At 43.8% G+C, this 22390-nt stretch overlaps 1 protein-coding gene across 6 annotated transcripts in view; it reads right to left on the reverse strand.

The window, feature by feature from the left end:
* The window catches only part of LMNTD1 (lamin tail domain containing 1), a 295746-nt gene that overhangs the window by 69283 nt on the left and 204073 nt on the right, over positions 1–22390 (reverse strand). For all 6 annotated transcript variants that reach the window (XM_054037041.1, XM_054037069.1, XM_054037060.1 and 3 more), the window contains 2 exons: positions 7203–7318; positions 3530–3756 (listed from right to left, as the gene is read on the reverse strand). In XM_054037041.1, coding sequence (XP_053893016.1) covers positions 3530–3756; positions 7203–7318 — 343 coding nt within the window. The remainder of the gene's footprint in view (positions 1–3529; positions 3757–7202; positions 7319–22390) is intronic.

Consider the following 22390-nt stretch of genomic DNA (forward strand, 5'->3'; position numbering starts at 1 on the left):
GCTGGCTCCAATCAGGCATGCTGATTTGCTTTTTCCAATGGGATTTTCTGATTGTAAAAACAAGACGTTTGAATTTCTGTTTTTCCATCTTACAGTGCATTATACCAAAGCAATGACACAGTGCAAGCCCCCGTTTCAATATCTTGTTTGTAGTACCCTCCCTTGAGGCTCTCTGTGGTAGAGTTCAAATGAACCAGCAGTTCCAATAGTTGGGCAATGAAACAGGGTCTCCTCGTCTTGGCAAGTGAAGAATTAGTTGCAGCCAAATGTAATAACATATGAGTAATAAGGAGGGTAAAAGCTACAGCACAGTGGCCTAAACAGAAAGCCATGGCAGGTGTGCAGCTTAACTGAGCGTGAATTTTGCAGAGGATGAGTCTAACTAGGAAGCACAAAAGAATGGCGTTCAGGGATCTGCTGGAGAAGAAATGGGGCAAAGGCCAATGAGCTCCATAATCAGGAAGCTAGATGAGCTGTTGGACTCTGGTGCTCTGTGCTTGCTAGAGTCTCTGTTAGATCAAATATTCAGAGTGGCAGCAGAACGGGCAGCAGCAGAATGAGCAGACTGTGTTGAAGCTGGCTTTTAGTGATGTGTTAATAAGTCAGTTTGTTTCTTGGATCACATTGGTGGCGGCTTTTTCTGTGTTACTGAATACTATGGGCTAAGGCTGGGGTTTTAAAAGGGGCCTAAGGGAGTTAGGCACCCAAATCCCACTGAAATCCAATGGGATTCATAGCCTAAAGTGAGGCACCTAGCCACAAGCCTAAGTGTGGGAGGATGCAGAGTTGCACCCTCCCTGAGGACGATGGGGGACACTGCCCCAGGGGCAGACACAGTCTTCCCCCATGCTGCACTCTGTGAACAGGGGATGCATCATTTGAATCAACCGTTAGACTGACATAGACTGCTTTCCCCTGCACGCTGGCTCTGCTCTGTAGGCTAGTGTGGTGGCTGGGCTGGGCCACAGCCTTGGGTCCTCCCTATCCACTCTCACTTCCCTTGGGGACATCAAGAATGAGCATAGCTGGGACCACTATTATGAACTTCTCCTGAGCAGCCACATTAGTAGAGGGAGGCTTCTTGTGCTTCCCTTGACCCTTGTTGTGGCTGAGCAAGGGCAGCGCACAATCTGACTTTATGTAAAATGTTGCAGTTCATGTAACAATGCGTGCAGCCTGCAAATACACTGAGAAGGTGGAGGATCTAGAATCGGTTTTAAGTCATGGTGGCCAGTCCAGAATAGACAAGGAGTTATAACTAGAGCTGGTTCAGAATTTTTCATCAAACATTTTTTTCTACAGAAAATTTTGAATTTGCTGAAACGTGTTATTTTTTTCATTGGGAAAATCAAAACAATTTTGGGGGGTTTCAGGTCAACTCAAATTGAAACATTTTGGATTGCCACACTGAATCAAAATGTTTCATTTCAGGTCAGTTTGACGTTAATCTGCATCTGCCTAAATGGCCACAGTACCCCAAGGGAGTTGTAGTTTGGGTGCCTCATGCCCTCATTTTTTCTTATGGGCTAGGCTCCCTGGTTGGACTACATCTCCCTTGATGCACAGCTGTCTCCCCTCTTGTTGACCTGTCACCAGGCATCATGGGAGTCCTACAATCACCATGCATCATGGGAACTGTAGTCTGGATGGGGACCCTGATCCATAGAGGACAATGGGAACATTAGACACCTGAACCACCACTCCCAGGAGGCACTGTGGCATCTCAGTCAGATGCAGTTCAATATCAAATCAAGCCAAACAAAAACATTTTGATTCATTTCGACAGACCAAAATGAAATGTTTAGATTCAGGACTGTCAAAACATTTCAGTGAAAATAAAACGTTTTAACATTTACAGAATTGGTTGTTCCATGAAAAACTTCAGTATTTCAACTTCTTGTCCCAATTTAGGCTTAAAACGATGTCAAAATATCAGAATTTCCCCACTGGATAGAAATTCCAATTTTTGACCAGCTCTAGTTATAACTGCATTCACAGAGCCATGCTATTACCCCATACTTGCAGGACTATATTACAATTCCCTTAACATGATTGTAACATGGCTTGTTCTAGTCACCACAGGTAAAACCATAGAGTGCGATAACATGTCTGGGAACAACTATGTTGTAACTGGATTCCCAAATATGGTTCTAACTGTAGTGCAGAGAGAACCTCTGTCATAATAAAAATCAGGGTTGCCTATGCCTAAACTTCAGAGGGGTAACCGTGTTAGCCTGGATCTGTAAAAAGCAACAGAGAGTCCTGTGGCACCTTTAAGACTAACAGATGTATTGGAGCATAAGCTTTCGTGGGTGAATGCCCACTTCATCGGATGCATGTAATGGAAATTTCCAGGGGCAGGTATAAATATGCTGGCAAGAATCAGTCTAGAGATAACGAGGTTAGTTCAATCAGGGAGGGTGAGGTCCTCTGCTAGCAGCTGAAGTGTGAACACCAAGGGAGGAGAAACTGCTTCTGTAGTTGGCTAGCCAGTCACAGTCTTTGTTTAATCCTGATCTGATGGTGTCAAATTTGCAAATGAACTGAAGCTCAGCAGTTTCTCTTTGGAGTCTGGTCCTGAAGTTTTTTTGCTGTAAGATGGCTACCTTTACATCTGTTATTGTGTGGCCAGGGAGGTTGAAGTGTTCTCCTACAGGTTTTTGTATATTGCCAGTCCTGATAGCTGACTTGTGTCCCTTTATCCTCTTGCGTAGTGACTGTCCGGTTTGGCCAATGTACATAGCAGAGGGGCATTGCTGGCACATGATGGCATATATAACATTGGTGGACGTGCAGATGAATGAACCTGTGATGTTGTAGCTGATCTGGTTAGGTCCAGTGATGGTGTTGTTGGTGTAGATATGTGGGCAGAGTTGGCATTGAGGTTTGTTGCATGGATTGGTTCCTGAGTTAGAGTTGTTATGGTGCAGTGCATGGTTGCTGGTGAGAATATGCTTAAGGTTGGCAGGTTGTCTGTGGGCGAGGACTGGCCTGCCCGCCAAGGTCTGTGAAAGCGAGGGATCATTGTCCAGGATGGGTTGTAGATCACTGATGATGCGTTGGAGAGGTTTAAGCTGAGGACGGTAGGTGATGGCCAGTGGAGTTCTGTTGGTTTCTTTCTTGGGCTTGTTTTGTAGCAGGAGGCTTCTGGGTACACGTCTGGCTCTGTTGATTTGTTTCCTTATTTCCTTGTGCGGGTATCGTAGTTTTGAGAATGCTTGGTGAGGATCTTGTAGGTGTTGGTCTCTGTCTGAGGGGTTGGAGCAGACGCGGTTGTACCTCAGTGCTTGGCTGTAGACAATGGATTGTGTGGTGCGTCCGGGGTGGAAGCTGGAGGCATGAAGGTAGGCAGGGATATAGGCTGCTTAGTTTGAAAGTTCTAATAGCTGCAATGCATGCAGGGAAATCACTCCAACCACAGTAAGAAATCATCATGGGGCACAGTTGAAATATTGGGGAATAAGAGCATATAAAGTGCTGCAATCTTCTGTCCTAGGTATGAGTTATAGAAGAGTTTTTGAGGGCTTACCTGAAACTCTCTTTTGTGTAGTCGGATCTGCTCTGGCGGATCTGGCCAGACTGGGTGCTGCTGTGATTCCAGTTGTCATAGTAGCTGCAGAAGCAGGCTGAAGTGATTGTGGTGAGAGCACATTCTCTGAAGGCTGGGGTGATGCATCTATGATGGGAGTTGAGGTAACAGGGGAGTGACCAGAGTATGACAGGTTAGGTGCCAAATGGAAATGGGATGCCTCCGTTCTGTATTAAAAACAGTGACATTACGTTCATTCACAATGAGTCCATGGAAAACACATTCACTGCTCAGGGCCAATGTATATATTGTACAACCTCATTTACTTCCATGGGGCTGGATGGGATGTAAACTAGGGCAGAATCTGGTATAGGCACAAGAAACCTCAATATCAACCAATAGAATAACATCCAGCCGGTCCTCCTTTCAAGATGATTACTACTAGCTGATTATTCTTACAATTATTTCTTGACTTTTATATCCTTTTTAATGTTGCATAAATTATCCCAAACATCCAGGAAGCACAACCCTCCCATTCAGGGCAATATGCTCATATATCTGACATATCTAGTATATCTTAGGGCCAATTCTGCTGTCACAACCTGACAGTCCCACTCTCTGGATGGACACCAGTCTGTTGTTATGGGATCCAACCACTGAATCCCATGTGATGCTAAGCTCCTGGGGTCTGGGTAGTGACTGGCCACTGTGCCTAGCTCTGGGTCTCTCAGGCATACTGCCAGGTGCAGACCGTGTGTCTGACACCCTTCTTGGGCAGCAGTACCCCGGGATCCTCCTGCCTAGACCCTAGAACTACTTCCACAGCCCTTTTGAGCCCGAAGTCACATAGGATATCGCTAAACTGCAATAAAAAACCTGGCAATGAGTCTCAGAGCCCAGGTCAACTGACTTTGGCTCACGGGGTTTGGCTGAGCGGCTAAAAATTGGAATGTAGACATCGAGACTTGGGCTGGACCCCAGGTTCTGAGACCCAGGCCCCCCGCCAGGTTTCAGAGCTTGGGCTCCAGTCCGAACCCAAACATCTACACTGCAAATTTTAGCCGCACAAGCCCACGTCAGCTGATCTGGGCTGGCTGTGGCCATGCCACACGGATATTTTATTGCAGTGTAGATGTACCTATAGACACATTCCCCTCCAGAATGGCGATGGGGGCTCTGGTTTCTACTTAACCCCTTCAGGGACACCATGGCAGTAAAGAAGGAAATAGGCTTAGCAAAGGAATTTCTTAAACATACATACTTTACTCTTAAAAAGCATAAAAGAGTTACAGATCCATGGAAAACAACAGCTCCTGGTCACAATCCCCCCAGTCTCATCTACCCCTTTTGGGTTTGGTCCAAGTCCTTAGGGGAAGCTAAGTCCATTCTGGCTCCACTCCTCCTTTTGGGTCATCTGTTTCTGGCAGTGAAAGGACTTCCTTTGTCTAGGAAGCAGCTACCTTTAAAAAAAGACTATCACTGTTTTGTAAGCTGGAGAAACTGCAGCTCTCCTAAGCACAGATTTAGACAGAGAGGGGAGAAGGGGGGATTCCAGCCCCTTCCCTCCAGGCAGATTTCTGTGTAGAGAGTCCATTCAAAGTCATTGGTCCTGCCAGTAGCAACCTCATTGTTTCACCAGGGCAGAGCCACGCAGTGTTGATCGTCCTTCATTGCTCTGTCACACTTTTCCAGACATAGCTTCCCAACTACATGTCAAGTTCCTGCTACATAATGGATGATCTCATTCACAATGATGATTATAGTTACAAACAATGTCCATAAACCAAGTGGAATTCTTATCTGGACAAACACGTATTCCCAATACTCTGTCACACTGCTCTCACATACATTGGAGTAAATCAAGAGTTGTCACAGTTTTGTTTGACCCAAAATAATTTTTTTTTGATTTGCTGAAATTTTTCACATTTGTTTCAACTTTGGTTCAACCCAAACTGATTCCCCCACCCCCTTAATTTTTAAGTGTTAACATATAGCACAGCAATATATAGCAGGGATGAGTCAGCATACGCCCTTATGCACCTCTCCCAAAGAACCAATCAGCTTAAAGACTGTGGGCAAAATTCTCTTCTCATTTTTGCAATTGTAAATCCTGAGTAACTTCACTGACATCCGCAGGTTACATCAGATTTACACCAATGTAACAGACAGCACAATTTGTGTAAGTAGCTCTAGGAATCATGTAACATTCCAACACACAGAAGTTTCAAAACAAATATCTCAATTTGAATCTTAGAGTACGGTAGCATCTGTTGAAAACTACACGGGAAGAAAAAAGCATGTGTGTATAAATAGCCCAATGAAAACCTTTTTGCTCATGCCAACCCAGCTGAGGCTGATGTGATGTGACTTGAGCTTTCAGGCTACAGTTTCAGGAAAAGGGTTGCCTTCCCTAAAAGGGAAAGCATCTGGGTTTCATTTGGCTAGAAGCTGATACACTTGCTCAGGCCATTCGTTTTACAAACACCACTTTCACATGTATAAAAATGAAGAGTTTCAAAGTGAAATTAGTTATCTACTGTCTACATCTCAGCAATATTGGTGTAAATCCAAATTCCAAAACCTTCAGTAAGGTTACTCAGGAGCTTGCACAGGTGCAACTGAGAGCAGAATTTGGCCCAGAATGCTCACAGAAAATTTGCACAAAGACTGACAACCCTTCTTATTCTGTTAGCTAGTAAAGAAACTTCTGTGGCAGTGAATACCATCCACAGGGCTGAGGCATTACAGCATTAGGCTTAGAACCATATAATGCAAGCCTTTGTCCAGACAAAGCTTCTCTAGTCTTACTACTGAATTATGTGGGAGGATATTAAAATATCCATCTTGCTCCATCAGCGCTTAAGATGTAGAGTGTGCTGACTGACTCTACTATAGTATACTCAAAATAAACAAACAGCACGTTGGGACCAAAGCAATCTGTCAGTATTACAGAAGGCAGCCAAGGCAGCCAAGTGTTGTTTGGAACTTTTCATTACTCCTCCCAAAAAGAGAAGAATTATGGAGGAAACGCCTGCAGCATGAAGTTTTCTTAACTGAGAAAGAAGGGGGAGACTGAGGCAGTAGCAAGGCCTAAAGTTGGATTGGGTAAGCCCTGCTACAGGACTTAAATCAAATTTTTGAATAAGGCCAGTCCAGAAGTTTGGGGAATGTTTAGATCCAGATGCAAAGTCTGTCTCACAGGCTTATATGTACTCCTGAAATAAAAATGCACCAAAAGTAACCAAAAGTAGGTAGTAGCTGATGTCCAGATCCTCAAAGGTAGGAGGCTTAAGGGAAAATATAAGTGATTCTACAGAGATAAGTTTTAGAGAAGTTAACCAAGGGGCATGTGAGCATTTACACTCCTACACTTTTAGTGGTTCCTTATATAACAATGTAAACAAGTGCTATATCATCTGGCATTTCTTTAAATACATGGTGTCATTACAACTATGCCATTCTGTCCCCTGAGAATTCAGTCTCTGATATCTGCATCACTTTTATGAAGGACTAAAAGCCATGATGATGGTCATGCTCTTTGGTTACCATAGAAGTCACTAAAACCTAGGGCTGCAGTTACAAAGAAGGTTTAAAAAGTAGATCAGATAGTTATGTTTGTAAAACTGGAGTATATGTAGTCATTAAATTGCCCTTGCTTAGTTAATGTTCCTACCCTTTTTCTCCTCCAAACGTGCTTTTAAATAAACTGATCTCATTTTGCAGGGAAAGATTTTTCTCCTCAACAGCCTCCAGTGCTTGCATCTTGGCTAGAAGAAGATCTTGTAATTCCTGAGAAAGAAAAAGCATGAAATCAGGCAGTTAATATATTTGAAGTTGGTGATTCTGTTAGATATATATATATATAATAGCCCTCATATATGAAATCATAAAGATCTTAAACATATCCCAATACAATAATAAGATCCTTACATTTAACCTTCCAACCCAAAGGATCCCCAAATGTTTTACAAACATAACTATCTGATCTACATTTATAAATTGTACACAAGGATGTCTTTCTCTACCACTAAAATGCAATACTTAACAATGTCGTGGTTCATTTACTCATTAAGTCTTAAATTCAGCCATTCGCAATTGGTCTCCAAGGCATTAGTGTTCATTACTTAGATTCTATTTAATTTTGCATTTTAAGTAGCGCCTGGATCATTTTATAATCAATAATAACAGCTGTAGTTAAACATGATGCATGAAAGGTAAAAGTATCATATTTCAGAGTATAAGCTGATTGCTTCAGCAGTCAGGAGGGAAGTACTTACACACACACACACACACACACACACAGTTAGCAGTGTGTGCATTAAAAAAAAAAAAAACTACAAAAATAAAACTTAGCACTGCACATACAATTTTCCCCCTGGGGAGAGGATGAGGGAACAAACCAGAGGGGACAGAGGTTAGTCACGTCACTTAATGCCCTACGGGAAGATGCTCACATACGACAGTGATGAGCACAGTATAAGAACTTCTATAGAATAGAATAGAATAGAATAGAATAGATACACCCCATGTGCAGCATTGCACAATTGGATAAATGCATTATAGAAGGCTTTTTCCATGTGTTATTAAATTATGTGTTGGTCACTTCTGGAGAAGGATATGTGCCAGGGATCTCACTAGGTAATGCAAATTCTATCTATCTGAAATCTCTTTTCTTAGTTTTTGGTTTGCATTGAAAACAAATTGAGCCAGGCATGCTTGGGAGAGTATACTGAAGCTCCTGAACAGAGGTAAGAACATTGTGCTTCCCCTGCATGGCGGGAAGTTCTGGGAGCACACTGTGGACAGGTAGGCTTTATGCCATGCCCAATGTAGGCCAGTGCCTATCAGGCACAACTGACCCCTATGGTAGTGTGTCAGCCTGAAAATATAACATTCAACACACTTTGACCTACCGTGGTGGTCACTGGGAGCCAACATTTATCAAGAGTTACCAGGAAGCTCCCTGTGAATGGAGGGAGGGGAGGTATTAGAGGGGGAGTGAGGGGAGGTACACATCAGGGAAGTGGAAGAAGAGGATTGAGGAAACTAGCCTCTGGCTGAGAAGGAAGGTCCCAGTGGTTCCAGCAGCTCCCAGACCCATTCCAGCCCCTCTGGGTCCCTCTCCCTGCTCCCCAGCCTGATCCTAGCTCCTGTGATGGCCAAACTAGCCCCTCTGGGTCTTGCTCTCACCTCTGCCCCCATCCCCAGGTATGTGCAAGTTTACACAGGGACAGAGCCCCCACAATATTTCCATTGCAGGGGCATTAGCTTCTCTTTTTCTCGGTTCCACCACCATAGCTGAGATACAGCAGTGTATGTATCATGACCACCTCTAGTGGCTAGTCTAGACAGGGGATAGTGGTCTACTATTGCTTTACACTAATGGAAACACTTCCTTAGTTCAAGTGGTAGAGGTCTGTGCTTTGGTGCAGAAGGTCCTGGTTAGTGACCAGTGGTAGGGATCATTGCACAGTATTTCCTTGTACTTTGTATAGGAAATAACTGTGGCATTTCAGCTACCATTGTGCAGTAAATATGAGCAAATGTTGACTTTTTTTGATGAGCGCTATTTTTTATTGTCAGTATTTATTTTAGAGTGAAAATACCTTCCAAACATCTGGAACTCTGACAGTGTAACTGATTGACTTATGAAAGTCAATTAAGTAAGTTATGATGATGATGTGCAAGAGGCTCTATATTAAGTTTGTACACACAGTACAGGGATAATGAGCAATCATGTTTGGTTCCGCTAATAATCATGAATTCTTGACACATGATCCCATTAGTAATACTTTTAGGACCCCACCACACCCAGAACTTTTTCACTTAAAAAAGCTGATATCCGAGAACATGACAGTTGCATCATTTCTGAGAAAAATCTGGAATTGCACTAGCTTGTATAGCTGCTCTTAGAAATTATGGGTCTGTTTCTCTTCATGCCCTGGAGTAAACAAGGAGTAGCTCTATTGAGGCTTATTGAGTTCTACCACAGCAAAATCAGTGTATGTCAGAAGAATCAGGCCCTGTGAATGTACAGTTAAGCTAAATTTGGTAGATCTAGCTTTGCAATGTACAATATTTTGAAAATAAACAAGCAACTCAGTAATAAAACTGACCTTTGCCCAGTGTTGGGGGACTAATAGTGGACGTTTAACAACATAAAATCCAAAAACACCACAATAAACGCACTAACAGAATTAGTTGGGGTTAAAAATATTACAAACACCAAACACCAAATCCTTAGTCATAGAAACAAGCACACAGCATAAACTAAATACTGTAATCAAACTCCTAAATACTGTCCGGGGTCATGAATTTCATGTCTAAGGTCAATTTATCAAGCTACTCTAAAGAAAGTTCTGATGGGAATGATGCCATTTATGATCTAATTAAAAAAAAAAAAGTCCGTTGTTCATACTTATCTTAGTCGTTTAGATCAACAAAATGGAGTTAACCGGGGTAGCCTCAGGAAGAGTCAGCCCTGAGAATGTTTCCATTTTTTTCATTGCCTAAGGGTTTTTCCACCACTCCTTCCTCAACAGGATGACAGCATGTCTGCAGAGAACCTGCCCCTACACTGCTGCCACCAGGGAACACTCCTCTTCCTGAAAGAAGAGGGGTCCTGGGCCACCGCTGGCTCAGCTTTCAAGGTTTAACAAGTAAGCCTGGTTCACAGTACTCGCTATTGCGGGAACCTATGAAACTTTCAAACCAGCTTTGCACCACTGGCAGTTGGATTTCTCTGCTGATGGCTGGCTTTCACAGGATGATATATTTCCAATTCTAGTTACAAGTATTTTACAAAGAAGTAGACTATTTGGCTCGTGCAAAGGTATTCGTTTATTTAAAAGGCTATGAAGTGTTCTATCTGTGTGCATAGGTGCTAGAACTAAAGGTGCTGCCGCACCCCCTGGCTTGAAGTGGTTTCCCTCATATACAGGGTTTACAGTTTGATTCAGTGGCTCTCAGCATCCCCACTATACAAACTGTTCCAGCCCCCCTGTCTGTGTGACACATATGTGGTTGCAACAGGTATTGCAGAGCTGAAATTCTACTAATTTACCTGAAAAACTCCAACTACACCGTGAGTGATTTGGGAAAACCCCAGGATTCCTGACATTGGGAAGCTTGACAATGGATTCAGGACTGAAACTGCTGATGGTTCTGCATTATTTCTGCAAGGGTCACCTATGCTAAATTTTCTTACCCAGGCTATGGGCTCTGGTTCCAAATAATTGGGTTACCCAACAGGACCCCATTTACTGCTCTTGAAAATACTGGGTTGAATTTTTTTTAACTGTGCCTTTTCATAGTGTTTAATTCAGCAACTAAAGAGTTAATTATATGAGTATGTGTACACATGGATTAAACTGGAATCCATGAAAACTGCTGTCTTCATAACTTGGTTGTAATTATACTGAAACATCAGCATACCAGAAGAGAGACCCACTTCAGATAGACAACTTCCATTTAGGCCCATTTCTGCTAAAAATACTGGCCCAGATACTGGGCAAAAGTGGCTTAATAACACCTTTAACCCCACCTATCCTCTCCCCACTCCTCCTGAGTTTCACTGTGCAATCCTCAGAGGTTATTTGGGCGATTGTCCCTATTGATAAAGTCCACCCTTTAAAAAACCCAAAGCTCTTCATTTCCGAGATTCTGCACCATTCAAGAAGGGAATCTACCTGCAAACCCATCAAGTGAAAAATAAAAATTAAATCTCCAGACCTTTAATTAAAGAGGCATAGATATATCAATGTAGTTTGTTTCTCATGAACTTTAATTAACCTTAAAGCATCATCTTATTTTTAATATGAGAATTATTACCAGACAAAAGAACAAAGTATTTGATACTTAAACAACTTTGAAATGCAAATGTAATCTAGTGTGAAATGAATGGGAAGGTAAAAAAAAGCAATTTCTTAGTGCATTCATTCCAAGTAATAATTTGTTTGAAAATAGTTATTTAATTTCTATATTTTCATAAGAACAGCCATACTGGATCAGACCAACGGTCCATCTAGCCCAGTATCCTGTCTTCTGACAGTGGCCAATGCCAGGTGCCCCAGAGGGAAAGAACAATTATTATTTATTAATACCTTATCATATATGGTATTGGTCTCAGGAGAGAAATAGCAACAATATTACACACACATACTTTCATTTAGGGTGCAGCTGAGGTTACCTGAATTATTTGTTCAGTGCTCTGTTCAGCTGAGCTCTCCAGACAGACTACCATTCATTCATCTGCCTGGTAAATATTCATCTCATTTGCAGCTAGCAGTCTGCTAATCAGCTGACTGCTCATTGCACCTGACCACTTCCACCGACTAACCTATGGTTGATTGCATATACCAAATAACTAATCCCTTCGGTCGATCTCTTGGTCAAAAAATATTCAGCATTTCAATGACCAGCTATACTCACCTCTAGGTGAACTCTAATTGATAACTTTGGCTGGGCACTCAATACATATTTTCCATGTGCATATGGAGAGCTTTTGTACAGGAGAAATTTTTAAGAGTAATAATGTTAATAGCAGAAGTGAAGTGAGAACTTAGCATAGAAGGAAAAACAGTTTTTTCAAGCAATACCAGCATCCTCCCTGTTACTCATATCTGTATCCTGAAGATCATCTTTGGCTATGTCTACTCTTATGGGGACATGTAGAGTACAGGCACTATATGTATAGCTACACATAACAGTGAAAGGCTCTTGCAATGAGTAGGTGGTGGGGAAAATCTCCTTTCCCCACTGCTAGAGCCTTTCATCATAGGGAAGAAAGACTCCAGCAGCAGGGAGGAAGCAGGACACTACACTGCTAAAAAACAGCAGAATACAGTGGGAGGCACTGTTTGAATGTGTAGAGAGACCATGGTGGGTATATATCCTGGAGGTTCGTGCATATAAGGCACTCTACTCTCCGAAGAAATGCCTTTCTATCTACACTTCTATTTACACCCGTGTGAGCTGGGCATGCAGTGTCTGTACCCTACACGCTAGCGTAAGTGTAGATGTAACCGTAGACTCCACTGTTTCCCCAGCCCTACGCATTTAGGCCACTTCCAATTCTTTCCACTTCTTTCTCTCTAACATTTGTATGATCTTAAAGATATATTTTTTCTGTCTACACAGCTAAAGCTGTTTTCCAGGCCCTTATCCCACTTCTTGATTACTGCAATAACACTCACTCTTGGCCTACCTAATACCATTATCAGCCCCATCAAGTCCATATAAAACTCTGCTGCTTAGATCACCTTCTTTGATCATCACTCTGACCCTGTCACCTCCAGCTGGAAATTGCTCCACAGACTCCTTCTTTTACAAGATTTTTCTCCTCCTTTTTATAATCCTTCTGAACTCTGCCTCTCCATACTCCTCTGCTCTTATCTCCTATTGTGTGGCCAGTCTCAACCTATGTGTCTACTTCTCCTAAAATCATATCACTGCCTTGTTTCATGCAACTCTTCAAGCTTGTAAGGCCCTCCATGACCATCTCTCCTCCTTTGGAGCCACAGCAGGGAATGTGTTATTTTTATATAACACTTAATTAAAAAACTTTATATGCTTTATCCTTCTCCTCTCCCTACGGCTATTGCTAATCTTCTCAGATTGCAATTTCTTTGGGGCAAGAAGTGCACAACACATTGACAGCCTATTGGAATAGAAATAAATAAATAAAATTAATGGAAGTACCTACTCAGAACCCTAGGGGGTAGGCAATCATTACAAACTCATGTTAGCTCAAAATGACATCCTCACCTACCAAAGTAAATGTCTCCCATGCCATCTACTCTCGGACCCTAATCAATTCCCAGAGGAAAAGCCTGGTAAAAGACATGAACCTTCCAGTGGAATTAAATACCAAATCCAGGTTCTGTTAGTCCAGGCCTGTTGCCCATCCTATGTGATTAAGGGAGGGGTTAACTCAATCACTTCAGTTGATAACCACAGCACCAGAATCACACAGAGAATCACGTGGTCCCTAAGCACTTGATCAAAAGCCTGCTGAAGTCAATACAAGTCCTTACACTGACTTAAGATAAAATGAGTTATGTACTAGTTGTTTACCTGTTATTAAACATTAAAATACTGCATATATAGTTTGTTCAAAAGGCCTGGAGCAGTTTGACCAGTACTTGGCAACAGGGGCTGAAAGTCGCGCCAGGAATATTCAGGGACTGGGGTTCCGGCTCCACCAATGTTCGGGGCCAGGACTCCTCCCCCGACCCTGCCTGCTTACCCCACGCGCCTCTCCCAGAGCATCTCCTGGCCCCACCTGCCATCCCTGGCAATTTAAAAGGGCCCGGGAGCTCACAGATGCCGCTGCCACCACCGGCAGCGCAGTGTGGCTAAGGCAGCTTCCTGCCCGCCCTTGCTCCACAGCGCTCCCGGAAGCAGCTGGCACATCCCTGTGGCCCCAGAGGTAGGGGTGTCTCCGCATGTTGCCTCTGCCCCAAGTGCCGACTCCACAGCTCCCATTGGCCAGGAAGTGCGGCCAATGGGAGCTGCGGGGGCGATGCCTATTGGCAGTGGTGCTCAGAGACCTCTCTGCCCCCCACCAACCTAAAAGCCGCTGCCAGAGGGGTGTGTTGGTTGCTTTCGAGAGCCGCTCGAAGTAAGCGTCGCACCCCTCACCCTCTGCCTTACCCCAACCCCCTGCCCCAGCCCAGAGCCTGCACCCCACACCCAAACTCCCTCCCAGAGCCATCTCCCCGCCTCCCCTCCACCCCAAACCCTTGCCCCAGCCCAGAGCCCACACCAAACTCCCTCCCAGAGCCAGCTCCCCAAACCCCCTCCAGCATCCAAACTCTCTCCCAGAGCCCGCATCCCTCACCCTCTCTCGCACCCCAGCCCCCTGCCCCAGCCCAGAGTCTGCCCCCTAAGCTCCCTCCTGCACCCAAACTCCCTCCCAGAGCCAGTTCCCTGCCCGCCCCTGCACCCCAACCCCCAGCCTGGCCCAGAGCCAATACCCCACACCCAAACTCCCTCCCAGAGCCTGCACCCTTCACCCCCTCCCACACCCCAACCCCCACCCCAGCCCAGAGCCTGCACCCCAAACTGCCTCCCGCATCCAAACTCCCTCCCAGAGCCTGCACCTGCACCCTCTCCTGCACCCCAACCCCGTGCTCGCACCCAGCACCCAAACTCCCTTCCAGAGCCCATCCCTCTCCTGCACCCAAACTCCCTCCCAGAGCCTTAGGCAGGTGGGAGGAGGGAGAGCGGGACTTGGACCCGTTCTGGGCACCATCAAAAATTATACAAACCTGCCAGCCCTGCTTGGAAAACATTTGTGTCAAGAAAAGTATATGTAGTCAAAATTTATTCTGCTAAATATTTTAATTCCATTATGTGGTGGTAGAGTACATTATATGCTACCTAAAATTTAACAGCTTTTTTTAAAAAGCTGTCTATGAGAAACTACCTCTTAGGCATAACATATTTCAGATAATCAAGGAGTCTCAGTACAGGGAAGCAGCACACAGTTAAAGATGTAACTAACTTTCCATTATGGGATCAATTTTGACTACAGCTGGGGAGAAATTTTTCATGGAAAGTTTTCCCCTGGAAAATGTCATTTTTGACAAAATCATTTTTTGTGTGTGAAATTATGATTTCAAAATCAAAAAATGTTTGTTTAGCAAAATTTGGTTTCAGGAAATCTCCAAATTTTCTTTAAAATGTAAATGTTCATTTAAAATGTATGACATGTCAATAGTAGTAGTACATAATTACATCTCATGTGAGGTCATATGATGTAATGTCACAATATGAAATGACATTCTGTGTTACTACTGACATAATTTGAGAGTGTGTCATATACATATATAGATTTGTATGACATATTATGTAAGTCTATATATTCTATTAATTTATTTTATTGTTATATTTTTTATTTGCATTTTTAAAATCATTCAGAACAGCTGCTTCTTAATACAAATTGAAACATCTTACCACATTTTTTAGATCAAAATGTCACCTGTTTGTGTGGTAAGGAAACAGTTTGACAATTTGACACTTTCAACAAGAAAATAAGATAAAAGGTCAAACTGTTTCCTTACCACACAATCAGGAGACATCTTGATCCAGAACCTATGATAATGTGTTTCAATCTGTATGAAGTAGAACCTGCCCTTAATTTTTTTTAATAAAATAAAAATAAAGTAGATTAGAACAGAATACTTGGACTATATCATGTCATATGACATTATTTCATGACATGTCACTAGTAATGATAGAATCATAGGACTGGAAGGGACCTCGAGAGGTCATCTAGTCCAGCCCCCTGCACTCATGGCAGGACTAAGTATTATCTAGACCATTCTTGACAGGTGTTTGTCTAAGCTGCTCTTAAAAATCTCCAATGATGGAGATTTCACAACCTCCCTAGGCAATTTATTCCAGTGCTTATCCACCCTGACAGTTAGGAAGTTTTTCCCAATGTCCAACCTAATGCATAAGATGACATCACATCATGACGAGTAATGTAATGTAAAATAATAAAAATACTAAAATGGAAATCCAATAACTATTAGAATAAAAATATGGAAATTCAAACACTTTCCCCAAACAAAAGTTTCAAAACATTTTTTCAGAATGTTCATTTCACAGGAAAGTTTTAAAATATTTGGTTTTGTTCTGATTTAGAATAAAAACAAATTCTGAAATGACAATTCCCTTGAAAGAGAAATTCTGAGTTTTGACCCGCTTTAGTTTTTATACCCTCTTTCCTGAACTTTGCCAACGTTTAATCAATTTGCCTGAAATTTTACAAGTATGATCTTATGCCAGGGTGGGGATTATTTAGGAAATTTGAGGCAAGTCAGACAAGATACTTAGGAGCTATGAGAATTCAGATGACAAGTTGTATCATTTCATGAACAGTTTCAAAGTTTTTGACTTGCAATAGCATAAAAATGGCCTCGCCTAGAAACTCGAAGTTTGATTGTATCCGATGGCCTGACTTTGACTTATCTGACCACCAGCTTCTTGAAAATAGTCAAATATTTTGATGCTATATGTTCTGCCCTCCTCTGTTCACTTTCCACCACTCCAAGTAGCTTAAAGGCTACTTGAAAGCTAGCTTAAAGAGTCAGCTGACAATTCCTCTTACATGTGGGAATTTCCAGGCTGTATACAGCTGGTGTAACTAGGTCTATACCATAACAGCTGCAGCTGTATCCAGTTCTGAGGAAGCACAAAAGTGGCCTGGAGAGATTCTGCAACAAGCATAGCTTGGCACATGCAAGGATCTGGTCCTTGAAATTGCTTGATAAGATTTATGTGAACTTCAGAATGGCTGCACAGTTCTTTTCAGATATTACAATCAAGGCCTTGTACAATCTACTCCACAACAATGTAGAACTCAAATCTTCAGCAAGGATCCTTTGTATCTGCAGCTCTCCTCTGCAACGCCCTGGAAATTCTGTGGCAGCTTCAGTTAAGTTAAAAAATGGAGGGGTTTGTTGGCTTAAATCTAACAATGGACAATACAAGTAGTGCAGTGTTCCTTGTGTCATTTATTTGGAATAAAATATGAATTTAGTTGTTCTGCTCTTAAATAAGCATTTGCAGTGTGTGCTGCAGATTTTCATAATCACGGCACATAACTACATTCTTTAATGGACCAGGACATAAGCGGTCTGGCCTAGTGATCACAACTGGGCTGAGGCCTGCCCACTAGGGATAGTAGTCACCAGGCAGAAGCTGAAGGAATTGCCAGAGCCAGGTTCCGTAAGCAGGAGTTAGGGTCAGAGTGAGGCCAGGGTCAAAGACCAGAGATCAGAGGCAGTACCAAGTTAGAATTAAGGCAGGAATCAGAGTCAGGCTGGAAATCAAGCAGAATCTGGCCTTGCAACAAGCCAAAGTCTGGGTGGTTACCCAGACAACTTCCTAGGCCAACCCGTGGGGTAAAATAGGAGGCTTGGCCAATCAGAGGGTCACAGGGTACTGTGACTCTTAGTCTCTTGGGTGGCACTTCTTGCAGCACCTACTCTCCATAGTGCTCCCTCACCATGGTTTTGTATGGTTGTCCAGTGGCACTGTGGGAATATCAGCTGTCCCAGGATCTGCAGACCTGGGTTCTCGGCTGTGGGTCCTTACACATTCTAGAAGTTACATGTCCAGGCAAAAGATTCTCTCCACATCTATAGTCACAGAAGGGCATTCTTGAGTGGGAGCTGGTGACCAGAGTGCATGGTCCTCATTTGGAGTGCTTACATCTCCAGCCCGAACAGCAGCACATACATCCAGAAATCTCTCACACAAATTATTACTGCTTAGAGAAGGAATACATTGTGTTGGAGGAGGGGGAGAGATCTGTGCAGGTGGTAACTGCTAGTTAGAACAGATATGATAGTAATGCTGGTTTTGCTGTATATCACTCAGTGAATGCTATTTTTGTGGAGTATTTTCAAAAGGGCAGAATTTGACACCTTCCTTGCAATTTATATGTTAAACCTCAGAATTTAGTACAGTTTATTGACATCTTCCAAGGAACAAGTGGTCTGAATGTGAACAGAAAATTTCCCAAAGTTCAGTGGTGTTTAGATTCACAAGGGTTGGTTCAGAGCCACTGCTAAAAAATATTAAGACAAAAGGTTTTTTTAAAAAAAAGCCATTTTCCTCTTCTTACCTTTTATTTAATTACTATACTAATTATTATATTCTGAGAATGTGATTTAGTTCCATATTGTCTGGAAAGGACAGCAGAGGGCAGATGTGGTCCTATAACAAATGATATCTGACATAGAAGAGAAAGTTTGGTGACTTCTGGGATATTCAGTATTCATATCAGGTTAATAACTGGCATCAAATTATTAGGCAACAAGGTTGGCATTGCCATTAAATGGTGATATTAGATACTGTATTTACAAAACATCTTTATAAGAATGTCACTCAGAGAACAAAAAATACTGATATTCTAATTTTAAACCTCTCCATTATAAAATGTTTTCATCAATACAGTACCTTGAGAAAGATTTACACCCAATTAAACTTCACATCATGCCTCCTTTGACTCCACAACCACTAGACCATTCTTCTGGTCTATAAAGGTATATTTATATTGTTGTGGCATTTGCTTTAATAAAGTATTAATTTAAACCTTGTGACTGGTTTTTGATTCTCAGAGATCTGATATATCCCAAATTTCTTGGGTCAGAGAGCCCCTAATTTAGCAGAAGTTCACACCCTTCTCAGAAATGTCTTTAATTGAACCCAGTAAATAGTATATATTCAAATGCTTTGCTCAATTGAGGCCTTAAATAGGAAGACAAGGGGCAGTTGGAGCTTCATGGAACAAGAGGGTCACTGAATATATATTGTCTTATTGTTAATCTTGCAGAGCATACATGGAATTTTCTAAGATTTGGGTGAACTTTCTCACTAGAAGGTTGCTGAGGTAACTCCAGAATGTAGAGCCAGCATTGTTTTAACTTAGTGGAAATCCTGATGTTTCTGAGACATAGTGTGGTGTTTACCTATGGCTAAGAAAGAAATTATGTTTGGGGACCTGCAAATCCGAAAGTGCCTCTTGGAGACATGAAGTTGGAAGACTCATTTCACCTTTCCTCCATTTAGTATTTTAGATAATGATAAGGATCAGTTGGTGTTTTAGTGTAGTATATTCTAGCGGGAATAGCAGTGGATGCTTTAGTTAGGGTTGCATTTTCTAACCTCCTGTTTTCCGTCACTCGCAACTTTCTCAAACTTTTCCCTTTAGAGTTCAATTATTATCATCATCTCAATCTGTCTTTTCTTTACTTGCATAATGGCACCCAAAATTTTATAAAGAATGTTACATTAGAAACCTGTAAAGTAAGTAACCTCCTGACACACAATGTTTTATACCATTTACAGGTATGTGGGCCAAATTCTGGCATACACATATATAAGCAGCAGAAAGAAGGTAGTTGTTTATATTCCAGCTCTTTTAAAAGTACAGTTGAAAGCCTTTTACATAAGTTTGCTGTGACAGAAACAAAAGAAGAGCTTAATGGGCCACTGCCAAACAGAGCCAGCTCTAACTTTTTTGCCGCCCCAGGCAAAAAAAAGAGCGCCACCCCACCGTAACCCCCGCCCCCCGAGCGCCGGGCTGGGCCGCCCAAACTCCCGAGCGCCACAACACGCCAACCCCCACCCCCCACAGCGCCGCGCCGCCGAAGCCCCCGAGCACCGGGCCACGCCGGGTCGCTGAAACCTCCACCCGGTCGCCGAAACCCCCGTCCCCCCGAGTGCCGGGCCGCCGAAACCTCACGCCCCCCCCCCAGTGCCGCGCCGGCGAACCCCCCCCAACGCCGGTCCGGGCTGCCTAAACCCCCGCCCACCCTGAGCACCGGGCCGGGCAGGGCTGCTGAAACCTCGCCCCCCCCCCCCCCCAGCACCGGGCCGGGCCGCCATAACCCCCGCCCCCTGAGCACCGGGCAAGGCCGCCCAAACCCCCGAGCGCCACGCCACGCCAACCCCCACCCCGCCCAGTGCCGCACCGCTGAAGCCCCCGAGCGCCACGCTGGGCCGGGCCGGGCTGGGCCGCTGCCTAAACCCCCGCCTGCCCTCCAAGCGCCGGGCCGCCCAAAACCCCGACCCCCCCTCCGAGTGCCGGCCCGGGCCGCCGAAACCCCCATTCCCCCGAGCGCCGGGCTGGGCCAGGCCGGGCCGCCGTAACCCCCGCTCCCCCAAGGGCTGCGCCGGGCCGCCCAAACCCCCAAGCGCCACGCCAACCCCTGCCCCCACCAGCGCTGCACCGTGCCGGGCCGCCAAAACCCCCGCTCCCCCCGAGGGCCGGGCCAGGCTAGGCCGCTGAAACCCCCGCCCCCCCCCAAGCGCCGGGCCATGCCGGGCTGCCCAAACCCTCTGCCCCCCTGAGCGCTGCGCCACGCCGCCAAAGCCCCCGAGCGCCACACCGCGCCAACTCCCGCCACCACCGTGCCGTGCCGCTGAAACAAAAACGCCCCTTGCCACCCCAAGATTGGCTGCCCCTTCCAAGGTTCCGCCCCAGGCACATGCTTGGTTGGCTGGTGCCTGGAGCCGGCCCTGCTGCCAAAGACTCAGGGAGTATGATCCACATACATCTGCACATATACATATGTGAATATCAAACCCCAGCAGTGAGTCTGGCACACAGCTCCATGCACAATGTATTCCTATTCCAACAGGAAATGAATTACGCAAGATCCTCCCCTTTGTGCCTCTTCACAGCTAGGACTTGGATGAATATTAATGCTCTAATGCACCATTTTTATACATAGGTCTGGAAGGAACTCAGAACTAATGCTGGTGGGGTTTTTTCCCCCCTTGCCATCCAAAATCTGGCTTCTTCCCCTTTAATGAGTACTCTCTTGTTATGGGAAATATATTTTTGCTTGATACCCATAAAATGTATTCAGCTATAGATCTTTGCCAGGTTGATTTATTTTATTTTATTTTGTGGTCCAATGGAAACTTATTCTTTTGGAGAAGGTTCACTCATTTATCAGGCAGCCCCAGAATTGCTTCTTTTGGGCCTGGTTCTATTTCCACTGACTTCAGTGGGAGCAGTATGAAAATGGAAGCATCACCTGGCTGGCCTGAAGTGGAGAGAAAGCAAAGGCATGGCACTTTCTTCAATTTTCCTTCCTCTCCCAATGAGCTCCAGCCTTTAGTGCTCTCCGCACAACTTCCAATGAGAAAAACAAACATAAGAACATAACATAAGAACATAAGAAAGGCCATACCGGGTCAGACAAAAGGTCCATCTAGCCCAGTATCCTGTCTACCGACAGTGGTCAATGCCAGGTGCCCCAGAGGGAGTGAACCTAACAGGCAATGATCAAGTGATGTCTCTCCTGCCATCCATCTCCACCCTCTGACAGACAGAGGCTAGGGACACCATTCTTTACCCATCCTGGCTAATCGCCATTAATGAACTTAACCACCATGAATTTATCCAGTTCTCTTTTAAACTCTGTTATAGTCCTAGCCTTCCCAACCTCCTCAGGTAAGGAGTTCCACAAATTGACTGTGCGCTGCGTGAAGAACTTCCTTTTATTTGTTTTAAACCTGCTGCCTATTAATTTCATTTGATGATCCCTAGTTCTTGTATTATGGGAATAAGTAAATAACTTTTCCTTATCCACTTTCTCCACATCACTCATGATTTTATAGACCTCTATCATATCCCCCCTTAGTCTCCTCTTTTCCAAGCTGAAGAGTCCTAGCCTCTTTAATCTCTCCTCATATGGGACCCGTTCCAAACCCTTAATCATTTTTGTTGCCCTTTTCTGAACCTTTTCTAGTGCCAGTATATCTTATTTGAGATGAGGAGACCACATCTGTATGCAGTATTCGAGATGAGGGCGTACCATTGATTTATATAAGGGCAATAATATATTCTCAGTCTTATTCTCTATCCCCTTTTTAATGATTCCTAACATCCTGTTTGCTTTTTTGACCGCCTCTGCACACTGCGTGGACATTTTCAGAGAACTATCCATGATGACTCCAAGATCTTTTTCCTGACTTGTTGCAGCTAAATTAGCCCCCATCATATTGTATGTATAGTTGGGGTTATTTTTTCCAATGTGCATTACTCTACATTTATCCACATTAAATTTCGTTTGCCATTTTGTTGCCCAATCACTTAGTTTTGAGAGATCTTTTTGAAGTTCTTCACAGTCTGCTTTGGTCTTAACTATCTTTAGCAATTTAGTATCATCTGCAAATTTTGCCACCTCACTGTTTACCCCTTTCTCCAGATCATTTATGAATAAGTTGAATAGGATCGGTCCGAGGACTGACCCTTGGGGAACACCACTAGTTACCCCTCTCCATTCTGAGAATTTACCATTAATTCCTACCCTTTGTTCCCTGTCTTTTAAC

The sequence above is a fragment of the Malaclemys terrapin genome, chromosome 1 (assembly GCF_027887155.1).
Source record: "Malaclemys terrapin pileata isolate rMalTer1 chromosome 1, rMalTer1.hap1, whole genome shotgun sequence".
Lineage (NCBI taxonomy): Eukaryota > Metazoa > Chordata > Testudines > Emydidae > Malaclemys > Malaclemys terrapin.